Source organism: Zonotrichia albicollis, chromosome 9 (assembly GCF_047830755.1).
Source record: "Zonotrichia albicollis isolate bZonAlb1 chromosome 9, bZonAlb1.hap1, whole genome shotgun sequence".
Lineage (NCBI taxonomy): Eukaryota > Metazoa > Chordata > Aves > Passeriformes > Passerellidae > Zonotrichia > Zonotrichia albicollis.
Genome location: NC_133827.1, coordinates 19,494,009 through 19,515,687, shown reverse-complemented (window position 1 = coordinate 19,515,687; position 21,679 = coordinate 19,494,009). Strand labels below are relative to the sequence as shown.

At 46.5% G+C, this 21,679-nt stretch overlaps 1 protein-coding gene across 1 annotated transcript in view; it reads left to right on the top strand.

The window, feature by feature from the left end:
- The first annotated feature begins 3,383 nt into the window (after positions 1-3,383).
- The window catches only part of LOC102064754 (vesicle-associated membrane protein 2), a 62,916-nt gene continuing 44,620 nt past the window's right edge, over positions 3,384-21,679 (top strand). Inside the window, exon 1 of the mRNA XM_005489493.4 lies at positions 3,384-3,687. Coding sequence (XP_005489550.1) covers positions 3,686-3,687 — 2 coding nt within the window. The 5' untranslated portion in view covers positions 3,384-3,685. The remainder of the gene's footprint in view (positions 3,688-21,679) is intronic.

Below are 21,679 nucleotides of genomic sequence, written 5' to 3'. Positions count from 1 at the left end.
TTCTTCTCTGCTTAAATCTTGTGAAACTTAATTACCATTGCTTTCTTTAAACCAATTAACTGCTCTCACCTTTGTTATTTGGCACTAATGGTGTTTTGTTTTGTGAGCCAAAGTAACCAGGACCAGTGTTACTGTGGCTGGCCCTGAGATTTACTCTATTGTATGGGTACTCCACAAACCTATGGATTACATGATGACTCTTCTGAGTGGGGATCCTCCTTGCAGATCTGGGAGAAAATACATTTCCCTCAGGTGAAGATCAGGTAACAGCAGCACAGAACATTTTTGGGAGCCTCAGTGTTCCATCTCCAGGCTGTCCCTGGATAGTTAGGAGCAAGCTCTGGCACCTGCAAGGCTCCAGATACAGAATTGATTTCCACTGAGGATGATTGTTGATGGCTTTCACTCTGGAACATCCTCAGCAGTTCTGAAACTGCCCTCATAGACAAAACTATGCTTCAGGACAAAACACAACTTATGGATGGGGTAAAACCCCAACAGTTTGCAAAGCACACTGATGGTTTTCCATACCCAGGAGGGGCAGGCTGAAGATGTAGGAAATTATTTTCCAAAAGTGGAGCATTTCCACAGCCATCCCTCCAGCTGCCCCAGCCCTGATCCTGCTGTTGTTATCATACCAAGCAGAATAAGGGGAAAATCTTTGTGGTAGTGCAAACAGACAGAGCAAAGGATGCCAGACAGGAAAGGACCTCTGGAGAGAGGAAAGTACCTGAACAGCAACTGGGGGACAATTTCTGACTCAGTTCTGTGACTTCAATGCAATTTTAGCTGTTTGGACTCATTCTGGTGGTATTGGTCCTGCCACCACAGGGTGTCTCTGCATCTCCTCTAATACCAGAGGCTTTGGTGGCCTTTAATGGCAGCCTGCAAGCTCCAGGGAATGTGGGGCTAAAGGAAATGTCCCCCAGCTCAGCTGGGGATTTTCCTCAGCATCATGAGCCTTCTTGGATTGGAATGGTGATGCCTTCATTAGCTGGTAGGAAATTCTATTTTTAGCAGCTGCAGTGCAATGATGTTGTTTAATTTGGTTTAGAGAACTCTGTGGTGCTGCTCTGGAGGAAGCCATGGCCAGATGATGTGGGGCACTGTGAGCCTCAGCTGATTCTGCGCTGAGCTCACAAGGGCTGGGGTGTTTTCCCTCTAGTGGAACGCTTCTGCTAATTTCTGATTTCCAATTTTCCTGACTGCCATTTCACCTTTGTGCTTGTGTGGATATTTTCTGTTCCCTTTCAATCAGGATAAAGCTGCCATGGAGCCAGCACAAACACTGTGCTATTTGCTCTGGATAGTTTGTGTAATAAAGCTTTTCAATGGGTTGGGTTTGGAGTCTTCCAGGTTTTTGGTTCAGGGTTTCTTGGGGTTTTTGGGGGGTTTTTTGGGTTTTTTTTTTGTAGCTTTTATTTTTTTTTTTTTTTAGACTTGTGAGCTTTGTTCTAGCACCAGCACTTGTTCCAGCCTGCATGTAAAAATGACTGGAAGTGAGACCACAGGAAGGGCAGGAAGGTCTGCTCTGTCCCAGAAGCTCCTGGCCTTACAAGGCAGCCATGACTTGTCCCTTTCTCAATATTCAGGTGTGGCTTGGGTTTGAAGATGAGGGTGAGGATGTCCCTGGTAGCAGGAGGTGTTTGGTGCCAGCCTGAGTGTGGGTGCTGCTGTGGCACCACACAAATAATCCTATAAATATATCATATAAACAATCCTATATATCATGTGTGATACAAATGTGTCTTTGTCTAGGATATCTGAAAAGTAAACTCTTCTTGGGAGGGAAGAGTTATGGAGGAATTCCAGATGAGCTAAGTAATTCATCTGTGGGTAGATGGTACTTGAAGGTAGTTGGGAATTTCCTGATTATCATCAGGGTGTGCCAAATGGTTGAAACTCCATCTTTGCATAAGGAAAACACAGTTTGAAGTGTTCCATCAGGAAAAGTTTCTATGGCCAGGCTCTCATGAGTGTGATATGTGAGCAAAAACCTGAGGCTGGAAGTGATGCCCAAAGTGACATTTATTCATTCATGCAGATAATTGGCTCCAGCACAGGAGACAGAATGCAGGGGCAGGGGGTATGAGGAGTGTCTAATTCAGTGAGTAAACTCTCAGGCAGCTGAGGAGAAGGGAGAGGGGTTCCTGTGACTGTGTCACTGAGAGTTCCCTATTTCCCCAAGGAGCTGGATCCCTTCAGAGCTGGCAGCCCATGGCTCACACCTGAGTCAGGCTCTGGTGACACCTGAGCCTGGATTTGGCAATAGTTGAGTGTCCTGATGGGTGATGTCACATTCCCTGGCCACATTCTGCATGAAAATACCCAGCTGGCCGATAACAAGCTGAGAAATGGGGGTTGATGCCTTGCTCACCCCCAGTAGCTATGCTACCTTGGCCGATTGCTTTGAGGAGCAATTCACCGTTTTTTAGATTTCCACATCAGAAAACATAGATTGGATCCGATGACACTGCTGCCCTTTATTCCCAACAGGCACCCCAAGATTTGAGGTCCAGGCACTTAGCAAAGCTGCTTGCACGGGTTTGAATGGCCAGCGCTGGTTCCACTGACACCCACAGAAAAACAGTGAAGGCAGCAACAGGTGAACCATCTTTTTATAAGTGAATCACTGGGGCAGCAGTGATAAAGGCCACATCTTGAAAAGCCATGATGACTTTGTAATTCCTTCAACTGTGTTTAGAGCATGTGAAGGCCTTGGTTTGGCTGCAGAGGAGCCTCAGCAGGAGTTCCAAGCGGCTCCTGCCGTCCAGAAATGGGGCAGCGGAGTTTTGTTTGCCAGGGAAAAGGGCCGTGGTTTGTGTTTGGGGGCCTGTGGCTGGGAGTGGCCGGCTGGCTCCTGAAAATCCACGATACGCAGGATGGTTCCCAGACCCAAGGTGGCACCAGTGCCAAGTCGGGCTGGTTTGATAGTACCAAGGGATTCCTGCAATCTGCTATCGATAAGCGGGGCAGGTGAGTTTTGTTTGCAAGTGAAAACGGCCTAGGTTTGTGTTTGGGGGCCTGTGGCAGGGAGTGGCCGGCTGGCTCCTGAAAATCCATGATATGCAGGATGGTTCCCAAACCCATGGTGGCACCAGTGCCAAGTCGGGGTGCTGCTTCAGAGTTTCAGTTCTGCCCAGGGCAATGGGCATGCCAGGGAGGTGCTGGTGCTCAAGCAGGCTGAGGCTGCATGGATCGAGGGTGGGAGCACGGGCTGTGCTTCCTCTGAGACACCACCTCTACAGAATCAGTGCCTGACCTGTCAGCTTATCTGTCTTTGGACTTGCCCTGTGGATCTAACGACACGCACGGCAGCGTGGGATGGTGCGGCAGCACTTTCCGTCATCTTTCTCCTTTTCAAGGATGCTTCTTTCTTGCGAGAAAGAGGGTGGTTAGACGGACACCGCTGGGTGTCCGTCCCAGCGGACGGTGCCACACCCGGCGCTGTCCCCGGCGCTGTCGCCGCTGCCGCCCGGGCAGGAGGAGGGTGTGGAGGGGCGCTGCGAGCCTCGCCCCGCTGCCGGGCTGTGATGCGAGGCGCAGGCATGCTCAGTAGCCGGTGCCTACCCCTCCTCTCCCAACAACACCGCCTGCAACAGTAGGAGCCGGCTGGCAGCAGGCGCGGAGCCGAAAGCCATCTTTGCTGGAGAGGGAGCAGCGCTGCCCGCAGCCACCGCTCGCCATGTGAGTACCGGGCAGCCGGGAACGCGGCTGGCACCTAACCGGGGATGGACACACAGGGGCCGGGGGTGGACACGGGGCAAGGATGGACAGGGGCTGGGGATGGACACGGGTAGGGGTTGGGCAAGGATCAGGGATGGACACATGGCAAGGATGGACAAGGATCAGGGATGGACACAGGTAGGGGGTGGACAAGGATCGGGTGTGGACACATGGCAAGGATGGACAAGGACCGGGGATGGACACACGGCAATGATGGACATGGCCAGGGATGGAAAAGGACCGGGGATGGACACACGGTAACGATGGACACGGCCGGGAATGGCCACGGCCGGGGCTGGGGCGCTGCCAGGGCGGGGGCTCGGCAGGTGCCGCGCTCGGAGCTGCGGCAGCACCGCCCGTCGGAGCCGCTGCTGCTGCTGCACCTGAGCGCACGGATGGGCTCTCCCCGTGTCTGTCCAGCAGCCAAGGGGTTACTGGCACGTTTCCAGTCGGATTCATGCTGAGAAGGGAAGGCTGGGCCAAGATCCTCAACAGGTTCGAGCCAGGGTGGTTCGATAGCATGAGTCACCGGCGCGGCTGCTCCCGGCACTCGGGTCCTGTTTGCTGTCCGTGTTTAATGAAACGCTCTCTGGCAGACGGGAGCTGTCTGATCAGGCCAGCCTCACCTCCTCCAGTGCCTACGGCTTCCTGTCAGCAGTGCTTGGTGGTAATCTGTTCCTTCTTGTTCCCATCTCTCCAAATTCCTGCTCCAAGTTTTCACATGGAGCATTAATGGCAGCGTTCTCTGCTAGACAGCGATGAAACCCCCAAAGTCCATTCTGAAATCAGAAGTGTGCTGAGGTAAAGAGGAATTGATCAGACCCCTGTTCATTCACAAAAGGATTCAGGCAGCTGAACGCATCATTTTACTATTGCCTCAATTCATTGCTCGTTGCCAGTGACCCTGAGGGAGAGCCCAGGGGGATGTCTCAGACAAACAGTCATTTGTGCTGGTACTGGGTGATCCTGCAAGGGCTGGAGCTGGGGTGATTCAGAGAACATGAGGAGTGCAGGGAATCTGTGATTAAATTGCTTTAAAAATATTTCTAATAACCAACTGTTCTTCAGGAGGCATTTTCAAAAGAGAGTCTGCAATTACATATTCTGAAATGTTAGCTTTTGTCTTTAATGCTGTTTCCTATATAATATCTCAGACAAGAAGCTTTTGTCCACGTTGTCCAAAATATTTCTAAAGCAAGGAACTGCTTGGAACTCAAAAAACCAGTTTCTAACAGAAGATTCTTTCTGCAAACACCCAAGCCTGTCAGTTGAAGCCAGTTCATTGTAGGCTCCTGTTGCCTGGCTGTGTTTCTGTTGAGCCAGATGATGACATCAAACACTTTTATTTGTACGTGAGCTGTTCTTCAATGATTAATATATGAGTTTGCTGCTGCAGTTTTGTACAATCTGAGCTGCTCTGACACTAAGCAATAATCAGATGATGTTTAACACAACCTGTGTGTGCTTCAGTCTTGGTGTATGTAGGTTTTTCATGAGAGTATTTGTATATTAAGTAGAAAGGGTGGTACTGATATAACTGTGGCAGTGCTGGGCTCCTCCTGGGCTGTCCAGACCTGCCCTGGCACTCAGGCTGCTCTGGCTGGGATAAAGATCTCCTGCCCTGGGCCAGGTGCCAGCCCCACCCAGCCCTGTGCTGTCCCCGCTGCAGCAGGGTTTGCTCAGGAAGGTACAGGGCTGTGCTGAGATATTCCCAATTCCCAGCTCTGGAAAAGGTCTCCAGCTTGGGGAGTGTCTGAGCCTCAGGGGAGTTCTCTGTATTTCATGTTTGTTTGTATTTCATATTTCATTTCTCCTGGTGGGCTTTGTGCTCTCAGTAAGGTGTCAGGTGCTCAGTTTGTGGTGTTTGGGGTGAGGAGCTCTGCAGAGTGTGGCAGCAGCTCCCTGTTGGTTTGGAGCTGACACGGAGCAGGTTCTGCCTGATCTCACTCTCATTTTGGAACCCAGAGAACAGCATTCCTTATTCACTGTGTTTTCTGTGGCCCGTGGCTGTGTGTCAGCCCAGCAGAGCTGCCTGATCCACATCAGGTGGGATCTGTGCCTGTGGCCTCTCACACTGAGCACAGCCCAGGGCAGGTGGGATCCACCCAGGTAACAGAACTTTCACCTTTGTGCAGGCAGAGCAGGGGGAGCTGCAACATCAATGAAATGAAATGAAATGAAAGGAGAAGGACATAAAAGGTGTTTAAAGCAAGAACAGGGGAAGGTCAGACCTGCCAGGAGAGCTGGGAAAGTTGTTCCAGGTGTGAGGAAGAGCACACAAACTCATTTGGAGGAGATGTGAGAAGAGGTGAAGGACAAAATGGTGCCCAGAGCTGAGGTGCTCCTGGGCTTTGCTCCTGCCTGGAAAACAGGCCAAGAGCAGCAGGTGAAGGGGTGGTTTTGTCTCCTTTACAACGGCCACAGAAAAATGCCAGTCACTTGTTTTTAAAATTTTAAAAGTTTAATAGTAATGAAATGGTTATAAAAATAGTAATACAATTAGAGTAATAATAATTTGGACAATTTCAATTAGGACAATAGGAGACAATAGAGACAAAGTGTTACAGACCTCCAGGTACCTTTTCTGGGCAAAATAAGACCGAGAGGGGACCCACATTAACAGAGGATTAACCCTTAAAAACAACAGCCTGTTGCATATTCATACATCTCATACATGATGCATAAATCCCATTCAAGCACAGGATTTTGTCTGATCAGTGTCAGCTTATTCCTCTGAATCCTGACAGTGCCTCAGAGGTGGGAAGAAGTTCGTTTCTTCTGATAATGGAGCAATAAATTCTCTTTCTCTGAAAGATTCAGGTGTCCTGTGGCTGCTATCTCACTGTGAGTCCTTTCTTTAAAAAAAGTATCTTACATAGCATAGTTTCTATTTTGACATTTTGTTATAACCTAAAACTATATTTAACCCACTACTTAAGAGAATTACTACAGCATTACTTTCTAACACAACACATATTCATTTTAATATTTGTGAAAAGCCAATCATAAAATACATGTATTTTTCACACAGCTCAATGGGCAGTCCCATACAATAGCAGCTGCAGGCAAGGTGTCACCTGCTGCTCAGGCAGGTCAGTGGCTGCAGGGAGCCTCTGGCTGAATTGGTGCAGCACCACAGCTCCATGGCAGGGACACCTTCTGAGAGACAGCAAAAGCACCTGGGGCAAAGTCCTGCCTCATTCCCCAGGCAGCAGTGAGAGCTTCTTAAAAAAATTATTCTTGTGCTTGTTTTAGAGCAGCAAGAAAGGCATGGGTGGGATTAAAATGGTTCCAGCAGCAGAGTGAGTCTGTTCTGGCTGAGTGTCTGTTCAGTTTCTCTGAGAAGAATGTCGTGGCTGTTGTCTCCTGTTGTTTGTGAAGCAGCACTTAGCCCTGCTTTTGTGGGCATAATTTTATAAAACTTGTCAACATCTCCCTGCCCTTTCCTTGTACCAATCAGCAGAGACAAACAATTCAGTATAATCCTCTTCACAGCCCTGATGCACTGCTTGCAGGGAGTCTAGTGCCTTCCAGGAGTGCATTCAGCCAGGGCATGTCCTGGGAAGGTCCAGCAAGCAGGAAAGGGAGGGATACACATCCAGAGGGGTTCCACCCTGTGTCTGTGCTCCCTCAGAAATGTGCTCCACAAGGGCTCTGCAGACGCAGGGCGCAGGGAGATGGGATTGCCCTGGAGCTCTCAGGGTTTCATACCTGGTGCCAGTGCTCAGGCCCAGCCAGCCCAGGTCAGCAGTGACATTTCTGCCATTCTGCCCCCTCCTGCAGGTGATGGCTTGGGGCTGGCTCACACTGCCATGGCTGAGGAGCTGCTCCTCTCATCCAGGGCATGTAATGGAGCTTGTGGTGAAAATAACCAGGCTGTGCTCAGAGCTGTGTGCATGGGAAAAGGATGCTGAGGAGTGGGAAGAGCCCAATTTTCAGCACAGCTCTGTGCTGACCCCTGTGCTGGTTCTGAGGCTCACAGCTCTCAGTAAGAACCTTTAAGGAGTAGGAGCTGCTGTTTAATCTGCTGCCTGGAGACATCACCAGGGGGATTCAGGTGTTTTATTCACTGTTGGCTTCCCCTGACTTGCTCTCCTGTGGCACCATGCAGACAGATCAGCTTCATGTACTGCAACAGAAATAAATGCTGCCAGCTTACACGAAGTGCTGTTCCTCACACACTCACCTTGCCCTTGGAAGTGAGGGTGGCCCAAGTAGGTCATAAATTGTGACAGTGTTCACAGGGGTTCTTGGATGAGGGAAAAGGCCAGAATGTTGACTCCATGTTTCAGAAGGCTTGATTTATTATTTTATGATATATATTACATTAAAACTATACTAAAAGAATAGAAAAAAGGATTTCATCAGAAGGCTGGTTAAGAATAGAAAAAGAAGGAATGATAACAAAGGCTTGTGTCTCAGACAGAGTCTCACCAGCTGACTGTGATTGGCCATTAATTAGAAACAACCACATGAGACCAATCCCAGATGCACCTGTTCCATTCCACAGCAGCAGATAACCATTGTTTACATTTTGTTCCTGAGGCCTCCCAGCTTCTCAGGAGGAAAAATCCTAAAGAAAGGATTTTTCATAAAAGATGTCTGTGACAATAAATCTTTTGGATATTTGGGTGATGAGTGTTTGAAAGTGTGGATATCAAACTGTGTGGTGTCTCGAGGGCCTCAGCCAAGGAAGTAATCTCAGGAAGGGAAGGATATGTGACAAGTGCAGGCAAAGGTTGTGTCCTAATAAACATTCTTCCAAAGTGGCTGATATGAAGTAGATGAAACCCAAATCCATGTAGTTTGGAGATCCCTTTCCTTGTGACTTAGCTCTCCTTTGTTGTGCTGTGCATCACCACAGCTTGTTCCCCTTGACTCCCAGCATTTCTCACAGATAGCTCCAGCTGTGGAGTGACTCACAGGACACTGAGAGTGGCTGCAGCAGCAGATGAATTGGTCTGGCAAAGGAACACTTCTCCTTCTTCAGGAACTATTTCCATAATTAATGTCTTCCTGCAGAATCAGTGATCAGGCTGAGCCATGTTTGTGTGCAGATGTGTGGAGAATGTTCCTGGGTGGGGGATGAGCAGGCAGGGCTGAGGGGAGGAATGGGCTCCATGTTCTCCCTCTCCTTGACTGCCACTGGGCTTCCTACCACATGGGAAGAAGGGTGGAAGGCAGGAAAAAAGAGGTATCGGGGTCTCTATCTGCTCAGAGTGACCCCAAGAAAAGTTCCAAAGTCTCTTTTCCCAGTCTGGCGCTTGAAGAAGGAGTCAGGGCTCTTCATTTCTCGGTCTCAAGGTTGTTTATTGTTCCTTATCTATAAAATTCTTTCTCCTGCCCTGCCCAGGTCCGTCCAGCAGGACAGTTCCAGGCACTCTGCCTGCCCCCAGGGCAGTGTTATGTCTTTATACTAAAAACTACATGTACAATGTTTACTATTACTTTCCAATACCCATCACCTGTATTAGACAGTGAGCTGCTACTCTAAACCAATCTGTCAGTGCCACCATCACAGCAGAAGATGGAGGCCAAGAAGAAGAAGGAGAAAGGCTGGACACACCCAGTTCCCTCCATCTTGCCTCCTGAACCTCCATACCAAAAACTCCAAAATCTACCTTTCCACCCCATGATAACTTCACTATTATTCTACCTAAACTATTGTGGCTTGCTGATCTTCATCTAAGGTTGGTAATTAGCTCCAGGGGTCACAATCAAACCCACAGGTGTTTTGGGCTCTGTGCCAGGGTCTCTGAGCCCCCTGGCAGGGTCCTGGCCATCCTGGGCAGCCAAAGGGATGTTCTGTGTCCTGACAAAGAGGGATCAACCAGTCCAACACAGCATCAGCTCTGTGCATTTGAGTCATTAATCACCAGAAAGGGAAATCAAAGATACTGAGCTCCAGTGTGCTCCTCTGGCAGTCTGTGTGTGCAGAGCCCCTGGAGCTGCTCCCTGCCAGCCAAACCTGCCCAGCCCCAGGCACCAGTGGGTTCAGCCTGGCCAAACTGTTTGTTTGAAGCAGTTCCAGCTCAGAGGGAGAATATTGCCTCTCCTACGTCACTGAGCACTCTCTGCTGTCATTATTCATGGCCATTACCTGCAATTAACCGGCCTGGGTTTCTGGAATGATGCAATTCCTTTTCCCTGCCTGTGGCTGAGCACTCCAAACCCTTTTGCATTACATTATTCACTGCACAAGCATCAAGTGATTGCAAGGTGGGGTTTTTGTAACTGCTCGGCTATGACAACCTCATGTTTTTTCAGTGTAAATTAGTGAGTAACTCATTGAAATAGAGCTGTCTGTACCTTTGCAAGTGTTTTGTTGGTTGCAGTTCTATTTCTGCTTCTGTGCTGGGTGATATATTTAGAATGGAGCTTTCTGACGAAATAATCTGAATTACATTACCCAGTTCCTTGATCTTTTTGGATGAAAAAATTTAATAAGTAAAATGAAAGTATTTATATTTCAGAATAAATGAGAGAAAAATTTATTTTATCTGCGTTTTAACTTACACCTGGACACAGCACCACAGCATCAAAAGACAACTCTTCTGGAAAGCAGAGATTCTCCTATGATCACCTTTTAGGAGATAAACCCCATAACGTTTCAGGGGTTGTGTTTTGTTTAGTTTGGGGTTTTTGGTTGGTTTTTTTTTGGTTTTTTTTTGGTTTTTTTTTTTTTGGTTTTTTTTTTGGTTTTTTTTTTTTTTTTTTTTGTCTTTTGGGGGGGGGTTTGTTATTGTTGTGGGGTTTTTTTTGTTTGTTTGTTTGGTTTTTTTCTTTTTTTTTGTTTGTTTCTTTTGGGATTTTTTTGGGTTTTTTTTTGTTTGTTTCTTTTGGGGGTTTTTGGTTGTTTTTTTGATGTTGTTGTTGTTTTTTAAAAAGTATATTCTCCTCTTTCTCATCTCTCTCACTGCATTGCAGTGAGAACCAGTAGATGGATGGTCATGGTTTCCAAAATGTGGGCACTGCACATTTGGAAGCACATTGGGAGCTGAAAGTTTGTGTTGGTGAGGGCTCTGTGCTGTGACCCTCAGTGGAAATTCATTGTTTTGGAACTGTGGAAAGCACAGGGAACTGCAGCAGCCTCTGCAGACAGAGGCAGAGCTGCTGCCTGGTGGGAGCGCCCCAGAGCCTCTGATGGGTCCTGTCCCATCCAATGGTCCCTAAAAAGAATGAGGCTCCATGGGCTGGAGCCTGAGCAGGCAGAAAAGCATCCACAGAGCTTTCAGCACTCCCTGTGTGATCTGGAAAAAAGCTGAAGAGAGGAAACACCCAGTGATAAGTGTTGAATTGAGCTCTTCTTAGTGCTTGGTGCTGGAGAAGTGCTGGTTTTCTTTTAAGATGTGATCTTACACAAGGTCCAGGTGGGAATTAATATATTTAAATTTTAAATTTTTAATTAGTAATTGAAATTTGAAAAGCAAACAGTAGTAAAAATGCAGTCATTGTAGCAAAAGTGGTTTTTTTGCTTATTTCCCATTCTGGAAAATGTGTCATTACAAAATTACCAAAACGCTTCTTTGCATTCAAGGGAGTGAAGTTGGAAAATTTGGTTTGAAATAACTTCTTGAAGGGCTTCTTGCAGTGCCTGTGTTGAGGAGAGATGTTTTGAAAATGGTTTTGGGAGGTAATGAAAGGTCTGACTGGATGGTGTCCTGAGCAAGTCCATGTAATGGGCTCTGCTTTGAACAGATGGTTGCTCTAGATAATCTCCAGAGGTTGCTTCCAGCCTCAGTGATTCTCTGGTTCTCTTTGAAAAGGTCACTCATAATTGAGTATGTTGGAGTTAATTAAACTAACATTTGGCTGTTTCCCAAACATTCAAGATGCTGACGTTCCATCCATGATAACTTTGATTTTCAACCCATTGGCAGTGGATGCCACAGAAATCCCTCTGATAGAATGGGCAAACATATGGCACTCAGGAAGGGAGGGAATGGAGGAGCTTGGAAAAATGCAGATCACTGGAATGCATTATTAAATTTGTCTTGGATGCAGAAGTTTGTGTTTTTCCCACAGAGAACAAAACCCAGATTCTCTGCAAGTGGGCTTTCTCATCTCTCACCTTCAGTGCAGGCTGCTCCAGCCTGGTGCCAGCTCCCAGCTCCCTGCAAGGGGGTCTGGGGGTAGCCAGGAGCTGCTCCTGCAAGTGCAGCCTCAGCAGAGCACACTGCTCAGTTCAATAACACCAAATAAATGTGTTTGTAGCAAGTCAGGGTGTTTAGGCCGCAGCAGAGGAGGAGGAAATGTCCCTGCTGTCACCTGCAGCATGGGGAGGGGTCACTCACAGCAGGCAGGGAGTGCTGCTGGCCAGGGCACCAGGGGATGCCTTGGTGTGGAACAGAGGCTGGACAGAGTAAAAATAATAACGTGGGTATTTATTGAAGGCCTTCAACAGCCACACCTTGGGCAGCCACAGCCTCCCAGAGGCTACACCCAAGCTGGACAATGGGCACCAGTTTTTCAGACAATTTTAAGTCTGGTCCATTTACATATCAGGGGTTAATCCCTGAATTACAGCTTCAGCTAATGGCATCATTTATCACCAGTTTGCTCCCCCCATTCACTTTTGTTTGTGCTTTTTGGGGCCTGAGGCAGTGAGGTGTCCTTGGGTTCCAGGCCTGGAGAGGAATTGTTTTGTCTGAATAAAAGGGAGAACAGCAGCTGACAGGTTATGGAGTTTATAGTGAGTTTAGAGTTGTGCACTGATGTGGTACAGGATGTGAAAAATATAAAAGCTAAAATCCTAAGGAATCTCTCTCTGACCAGGCTGTCACAGCCACACCTTGGGCCACAGCCTCCCAGAGGCTACACCCAAGCTGGACAATGGGCACCAGTTTTCCAGACAATTATAAGTTTGGTCCATTTACATATCAGGGGTTAATTTTGCAATTACAGCTTCAGCTAATGAAGTCATTTACCCCCAGTTTGCTCCCCCCATTCACTTTTGTTTGTGCTTTTTGGGGCCTGAGGCTGTGGGGTGTCCTTGGATCCCAGGCCCAGAGGGATTGTGTTGTCTGACCAAAATGTGAGGACAGTAACTCACACTCTGTATGGAGTTTGGAGTGATGCACAGGATCTGAAAAACAGAAAAGCTCAAATCTTAAGGCATCATTAGAAGCTGGATGGATCCCTAGCCCAGCACCTTCCCTGCCTCTCAGATCTCCTTCCTCACTGTAGATTTGTCTGCCTCTGGAGGAGGTGAGCAGTGAGTTTCCCTTGCCATCTGCATTTCTTGCTGGAACCAATCTCTGAACCCTCACAGGTAGTGATCTCCCCAAAGTGCTCAGCTGACACCATAGAGTCTGTGTGAGGGGAGCTGTGCATCCATGAGGACAGCTGTGCATCCATGAGGGAAAGTTGCATCCATGAGGGAAAGGTTCTGGGACCTGGCCTGGGCTTCTCAGCACCTCCTGCACACCCAGAAAGCCTCTGGGAGCTGGGGGTGCTGTGATGGGCTCTGCTTCTCACACCCTGAGGTCTGGGACCATGTGATGTGTCAGCATTTTAGAGATGTAAGGATCCTGATAAAGCTTTCCTAGAAATTATGAAAATTATTAATTATCCCCAAACCCACTTGTTACCTACTACAGGAGGTCAGTGGTTAGAAATTGCATTTGTTCATTGGAATTCACATACAAAAATAGCTCCTCTCTATCTGCTGGTGACTGCCCTGTGCAGGGCCTTAATTCCAGTGTGCAAAGGGCACTGCTGTGGCAAGCACAGACCTGCTCTGGTGGCACAGACTGGGGCATGGGTCAGAGAACAAAATAATGTTCTCTACATTATTTTGGAGTTTGGAGGGGGATTCCGTGCCTGTACATTCCTTACTGCTGTCAGTGATCCTGAGCAGCACCAAAAGAAGAGACAAAACTCTCTCATCCCCTCTCCCCCTCACTCTTTTTAGGCTGACTTGTGGGAACTGAATTGATCTTGTTTCTGATCTGAACTTGTTTCTGAACTGCAGCTGGCTTTGCTGATAGCTCTGACAGATTCCCCTCACACATCTGCAGCAGAATCACTCCCAGGTGTGCCCAGAGACAGCACCTGGTGCCAGCAGCTGTGACAGCTCAGCTGGGGAAAGGGGAAGGGAAGCAGAGGAACAAAGAGCTTTAATCAATAGCAGCAAAAACATCCCAAGGGCACTGAGTGACAGAGCAGCCCTTCCAGGAGGCTCTGGGTTCTGGGCTGGTTCCTGCACCTCAGGAGGTGATGTGGTTTGGGGTTTGTGTCACAGACATATTTTCATTAAAAATCCTTTCCTTAAGATTTTTTTCTTCCTGAGAAGCTGAGAGGCTTCAGGAACAAAATGTGAACATTGATTATCTGCTGCTGTGGAATGCAACAGGTGCATCTGTGATTGGCCCATCTTGGATGTTTATAATTAATGGCCAACCACAGCTCAATTAGCTTGGACTCTCTGTCTGAGACACAAACCTTTATTATTCATTCCATTCTATTCTTAGCTTAGCTAGCCTTCTGAGATGAAACTTTTCCTTCCATTCTTTTAAATATAGTTTTAATGTAATATATATCATAAAATAATAAATCAAGCATTCTGAACATGGAGTCAATATTCTTGTCTCTTCCCTCACTTGAAAACCCCTGTGAACAGGTTTGGGGTTTGGTGGTGACCTCTGTGCCACGGGTTCAGCCCAGGGTTTGAAGGCAGAATTTGCTGAGCGGTGTCAGAGCTGTGCTGGAGCATTTCTGCTGATTGGCACCAGGGACAGCTCACTCGGGGTGGGCAGTGCCAGGATGAATCAGCAGATATCCCCTCCTGGAAGCACTGACAGCCTGGATATCCCAAGTGTTCAGAGAGATCCCAGCAGGCTATAAAATGAAATGTTTGACTTCTCCTTTCCAGCAGGGAGCTGTACAGTCATTCCCTGACAGCTGAGCTGGTCTCCCACACGTGTGTGAAGATCACACAATGACATTTTTCAGCAACTTTGTTTACTAGATGATACAAACACAAAAATATTTCAAGTCACTTAACACCTTGGTGCTTTTTTCTTTGCATTGAACATTTTAGGGAGATGGGGGAGGGAATGGGAAGGCAGAATGTGCCCCACACTCTTGGCATGCTGGCAGGAATGACATTTCCACATCACTCTCATTGCTGCATGTACATGAGGTGATGTGCTCCCTTGTATTTCATCTCTGTGCCTGATCTGTGGCCTCAGCAGCAGCAATGTTCCAGCACAGACCTTTCCATCACATGTTCATTGCCCTTCAGTGACAATCACCTTTATGCACTTGACTCTGGGGGAGAATGAGCAGATTTGATTAAGTTCTGTGCAGACTGAGATGTCTTAGCAGTAGGATGATCTCCTAACAGAAATCACAGCTGACAGGTGCTTTTCTTGCTTAACCCCCACCTGGCAAAGCCAGTCAGGCACTCTGCTTTTGCTGTTTTCCTTGTTGCTGATCCCAGAGAGCTGTTTGCTTGAGAGCTCCTTCACCAGCACAGCTTTGGGAACAAACCCTGCTCAGTCCTGGTGTGCCTGGGACAGCCATTCCTGCTCCAGGAGCAGCCTGGATGCTGAAACCTGTCCTGCAGAGAGGACTTGGGGTAAAACATAACAATTGGAGTCAAATACAAAACATTGGGGCAGAAGGAAGAACAACTCTGAGTGTTTGTGTGTGTGAGTCAAGAGAGGGCCTGCACCTTGGAGAGGGAGACAGGGACCCACAGAGCAAAATTCCTTTGAAATACCTTGGAAAACGAAACAGGGAACCCACAAAACAGAGTTTTTCTATAAAAGCGGGGAGAGAGAAACAGGAAACCCACAGAGCAGAGTTCTGTAAAACCTTGGAGAGTGAGACAGGGACCCACAGAGCAGAGCTCCTCTGTAAAACCTTGGAGGTGGAAATGGAACCCACAGAGCAAAATTCCTCTCCGGAACCTTAGAAAAGGAAACAAGGAACCCACAGAGCAGAGTTCTTCTGAAAAACCTTGGAGAAGGAAAACAAGGAACCCACAGAGCAAAATTCCTCTGAAAAACCTTGGAGAGGGAAAACAAGGAACCCACAGAGCAAAATTTCTCAGAAAAACCTTGGAAAAGGAAAACAGGAAACCCACAGAGCATTGCTCCTCTCTGGAACTTTGGAAAAGGAAACAAAGAACCCACAGAGCAGAGCCCCTCTGAAAAACCTTGGAAAAGGAAAAAGAACCCTACAGAGTAGAGCTCCTCTCCGGAACCCTGGAGAGAGAAACAAGGAACCCACAGATCAGAGTTCTTCTGTAAAACCTTGGAAAAGGGACCCCACAGAGCAGAGCTCCTCCCTGGAACTCCCGTTCCTGTATTCTGGCAGGGACCAAGGGGCAGCAGGGTTTCTCAGTAACTCTCTGTGCTCCTGGAGGAACCTGCAGGTCCTGATCCAGGGCAGGAACTCCAGCAGTGACACTTCTGTGGCACTGAGGGCTACAAGGCCTGAAGCCCCTCAGGACGTGAAGTGTAAGCAGCAAAGGGAAGGGGGTGCAGAAGGTCAGATCTGTGTGGGAAGGCAAATCCAGAACCCTCAGAATGGGGCTGTTGACTGGATCAGGCTCAGCTCAGAGCCAAATCCTTCTGTACCAGCTGCTTTCCCTCTGAGGCACTGCAGGAGCACTGCACTGTGTGAAGGGAAACATGGAAAAATCAGCCAAGAGTAGTATAGAAGGTAACTCCCAGTGAGCTGAGCAGTACTTTGCTGACTGAACATGAAAACCCCCAAAAATTGCGAAATATTAGACATTTAACAAAACCTAAACAGTCACTGGCCAAATTTTTGTTTAATTTAAAACTTCACTTGTTTTGTTTTGTTTTGTTTTGGTAATTTTGGGGTATTTTTTGTCTGTGTTTTTTTTGTTGGGTTTTTTTTGTTGTTGTTGTTGTTTTTTGGGTTTTTTTTTTTTTTTTTTGTCCTTTGGTGCTGGTGCCTGTCTCTAGGTCTGTTCTGGTTCTTCTCCTGTGTTTACAGCAAAGGCAGCTGTTTCCTCAAAGTGGAGCAGAGTGTGTGTGCCTCACTGTTTGGGCACATGTAACCATTTGTAAAACCCCTCCAGTGGAAGGGATTTTCTGCAGTGGCTGATGTTGATTTCTGTTGTCTTTGTTTTGCTCTGAAACTGATGGTGCAGGTTGCTGAAGGGATTTTGCAGGTAAAAGAGGAAGGAGTAGCAACAGAAACACATCCAACAGCCTGTCAGTGGTGACAGCAGACAGGATTGCAGCAATTCCTTTGTGTTGTCAGATGAACAAAGGGAATCCCTCTGCTCTGAGCTACAATTTCCTTCAATTTGGTCAAAGTAGAATAATCTGCATTTATTCTTCTTGGCTGTCTCTTGGAGAGAAAAAACTAGGCAAACTCTGCTCATTCTTTCATAACAGAACAGACTGGATGTGGGCTGGGGTCAGAAGAAAATTAATTTAGAATATATGAGTGATTGAGGTGAGGGCCTTGACTCTTCCTTACAGAACTTCTGAATTTCTGTAAAACCTTTTCATTTTCTGTTCTGACAAGCTCCTACCTGGTAAATCCTTTTTTTGGGAGCAGCACGGAAAACTGAGACTTGTCATGATGGACAAAGTGAGGAGGACACACGGACAGCCTGGCTGGGATGGCCAGAAATCACTCAGTCTCTGTTGTGCAGAGAATGGAATTACTGCTGTCTCTGCCTCCTGTCTGCAGAGCACAACAAAGAATAAAAAAGAAAAGGACTTTGATTATTTTCAATTATTAAACCATTGCCTAAGGAGTGGGGGCTTGTTTGGAGCTGGGAACTGCTTATACCCAAAGCAGGGTTCTTCTTGAAAGGCCTTTACTTTTCCTTAAAGCCTTTACTTGTGGTGTATTTTGTATTTCTAAATATCTATGTGATTATTTTTACATAGATTTTACATAGAACTTGCTCTTGGGTGTGTCCAGATAAACGCTCAGGGTGCACAGCTCAGACATCACAGAGACAAGTTGACCTTGCAAGGATTAAGAGAAGGTATTATCACTCCACAAGAAATGTGAGATTTAAGGTGAGAAGATATTCAGCACAGGAACAAACACCTCTGTGCCTGGGAGCATGCAGATGTTTTGGTTTTTTTTTTCAAATTGCTGCTATTTATAAAGACAGTTGCTTTGTGCAAGTGTGTATAAAGAAAGATCAATTCAGAATTTTCCATGATGCCGTGCAAGAGCTATTTTACATATGAACATTATGATTTCAAGCATGTTCTGTTTGACAGTTCAGTGTTTTGTTCTGCCTTTAGAAATCAAGCTCTGAGAGGCTGGTGCTTTTTCTATGTGTGTGCATTAGATGCCTTGTTTTGGGATGGGAAATTTGTTCTGTTTGTTTTTCAGAATATCTACAATGGAGAAGTTACTTGACAAATTTAAATGCTGGAATGTAACATTTTGTTTTTGGGGTCCAGTGCACTGGGGTGGCTCCTGTCCAGGCTGGGGATGTGGCCTTTGCAGAGCTCTTGTTTCTTGTCACTTTGCTGTGCCCAGGATGTGCTGCTGGTGCTCACCCTCTCCACAGGGAGGTATCATTTGCAATAAGTCTATGGCAACAAAACAGCAATAATTATTTTAAGCTTGTGCCTACAGCATCAGGGAAATGGAGAATTTATTTCACAGGAGGACAGTGGGTGAGCCCTGCCTGCACAGGAACTGGTCCTGTTCATAGAAGAAGAAAATCTTGGGCTATAATAATACAATATCACACCAGGTGGAAGAGGATGCATCCAGCACCCTTCTCTTGCCTGTCTGTTCCCAGTCTGTCTTGTACATGTAAGGAAATCAAATTTATTCTTGCAATGCTGGCAACGTCAGCATTGCACAGATTTACAAAACACAAACATTGACAAATGAACCAAAGATGAATTAAAATCTCCTTGGAAAACTAAGGCAAATGTAGCTGTATAGAATATATTTTCTGGATTATTTTCCTGCAGAATAACAACTCTTGATCTAGGACTGAACCTTGAATATCTTTGCTCTCCTGTAACTATTTTGCCTCACAAAACCTTCTGTGGAGTGAATTTGTTCCAGCAGCGTGTACACAATGTGTCTTTTAGATTTTTCATCAGAGGCTACATCTTGTGTCATCAGGAATAAACTTGCCTGGCTTCATTCCAATTTGAGTTCTTAAATGTTCATAAATTAAAAAAAAAAATTTAAAAAGCAGGCAAAAATAAGCATCATGCTGGGATATCTGAATGGAACAGAGCCCATGGACTGGGGAAAATATCTTCTGACTAGAAAAGATCTTTGAAGAGAGAAAATAAATTCCCTATGGAAAGATCAAAGCATATGAAGGTAATGGATTATGACAAGGTAAAAAACCACCTGGAGAAAATAGTTCAAACACAAAAGAGGGGAATAGGAAGGAGTAGGGGTTTTTTTGGAGATAAAGGGTAGTTAGATGGCTGGCTAAGTACTTGAGATTACGTGTTGTACCTAAAGGGTTATTAGTGGGAATTGGGGCTTTTTTTCTTGTCTGGTGCAGCCTCCACTTCTGTGGTGTCAAAATAACCTTGGAGCTGCAGTCCTGAATTCCTGCTCTGTGTGGTGACTGCAGCCTGATGCACCCCGCTCTGCAAACAGATCCTGACAGACTGACAAGAGACCGACATGATCGCAATTAATCTTAAAAAGTCACTTTAATAGTCTGAGCAGGTCCTGTCAGGGTCAGAAACAGCAGAAGGAAAGAAAGGCAGAAATGCATCTGGTGAGCTGGGAAATGTTCATGGGTGGAGAACTCTGGGAAAAAACTTTGGTTCAGGTGATGTCAGCAGAGATCCCCCACCCTGCTGGATCCCTGTTGCCTTACCTATCAAGAGTTCTATTATCATTATAGTGCAAGGATTCCATACCACCAGAGTTTCACACCTCCTCAGTATTTCTCACAATCAGCTCCTCAGAGCACTACCTCTTCTTGGTCCTTGCAGTAACCATCTCACTCCAGTTCCCACCAATCCACTCTTATATGCCACTGTTCTTACTGGCTACAGGTGTGGCCTGTTAACATCAGGCCTGCTCCTAATCTTTAGTAATTGGTTCAGCTGCAACTCTTTGGAGGATAAGATTACATTCTATATTATTTACCCATACTGTGTCCCCCTACAGATCTAGCTAGAGCTGAGCAGCAGGGACAGGTCTCAAGGATGTCCCTGTCAGTGGCACACCAGGGGGAGCCAGGCTTTGCCAAGCCTCCAGGAGCTGAGATCAGTGACTCTGCCCAAGGCTGGGCCCAGCAGAGCTGCACCTCATGGTCCTGTTCCTATCCCATCCTTTCCTGAACCTCAGTAAAAGCAGCAATGCCAGGGTTTGTGCCAGGCTTCACCTGAGCCAGGAGTTCAGAGTGCTGGATTTCCTGAGAGCCCCCCAAAGCCACCTGCAGGTGTTGCTGCTGGTCCCTCTGGTTTATTGCTGCAATGGTGGAGCATCCCACAAACCTGCTGCTGGTTTCCTTTACTGTCATCCTGCCTAAACAGCACTCAGTGCCCCCTCAGCAGCACCCGCCTGCCCTCTCTCTTGGGTCACTTGCTCCTTTGCCTTTTCAGTTTCTAAGGAACAACCTGCCTCCTTTGTCTATGTCTGCAGAAGTTCATTTGGGTAAAGGCAGCGGATTTGTATAGTGACCTGTGAAAAATGCATGTATTTTATGATTGGCTTTTTGCAGATATTAAAATGAATATTACACGTGTTGTGTTAGAAAGTAATGCTGTATTAGTTCTTTTAAGTACTGTGTTAAACATAGTTTTAAAAAAGGTTTTAAAAATGCTAAAATAGAAACTCTGCTATTTAGGATACTTTCCTTTAAAGAAAGGACTTGAAGCAAGATAGCAGCCACAGGACACCTGAATCTTTCAGAGAAAAAGAATTTATTGCTCTCTTATCAGAAGAAACTAACTTCTTCCCACCTCGAAGGCGCTGTCAGGATTCAGGGGAAGAAGCTGACACTGCCCAGGCAGAATCCTCTGCTTGAATGGAATTTATGCATCATGGATGAGGTGTATGAATATGCTACAGGCTGTTGTTTTTTAAGGGTTAATCCTCTGTTAACGTGGGTCCTTTTTCAGGCTTATTGTACCCAGAAAAAGGCACCCAGACATCTGTAACTCTTTGTTTCTATTGTCTCAAATTGTCCAAATTATTATTACTCTAGTTATATTACTATTTTTACAACCATCTTATTATTACATTTTTAAAATTTTAAAAACAGGTGATTGGCGTTTTTCACAGACCCTAAGGAAGGATCACTGTAAATTTATTTATGTGTGTCACCTCTGTGCTGCTGCTGAACAATACTGAACAATAATAATACTGAATAAATAATGAATAAATACTGAATAAAGCTGAGCAATCCTGGGGTGCACTTCATGAGCCCACCCCATGGGTGCTGTGCCTGTGGCCATTGCTGTGGGAGGGGTGTTGGTACCAGATGGGGACAGAGGGAGATGGAGACCCTGGAAAATTCCAGCTGTGAGAACTAGCCACTCACTTTTCATAGTTTAGGAAGGTTTGTTAAACCTTATCAAAAATACAACAGACGACTGAATAAAGAAAAAAAGCTATGGCACTGGGAGCAAAAGATTTTCCCTGCCGTGTGCTCAGCTCGCTCCCAATGGAAGTTTTCCCTGTTTAACCCTTTAACCCCTCCCAAAGTTCTGTCCATCAGCCGCTTCTTTGCTGTCCAGTGATGGAGATCTCCTCAAACCCTGATTGGAGCTCAGGTGTTCCACAGTGACAAGCCAGCCCTCCCAGATGTCCCTTGATAACCACATGAGGGGTAAAACATAACTATAAATCTATAAAACTTTTCCTAGCCTATATACATGATATCTGTCTGTTAATTGTGACAGTCAATCATTGCATTACTCATCTATCACACAGCCCTGGCTCCTCCTTAGCACTGCCTGTGCTTTGTGGGTGCTCCTCTGCTCTTCTAAGAAGTGCCTAAACT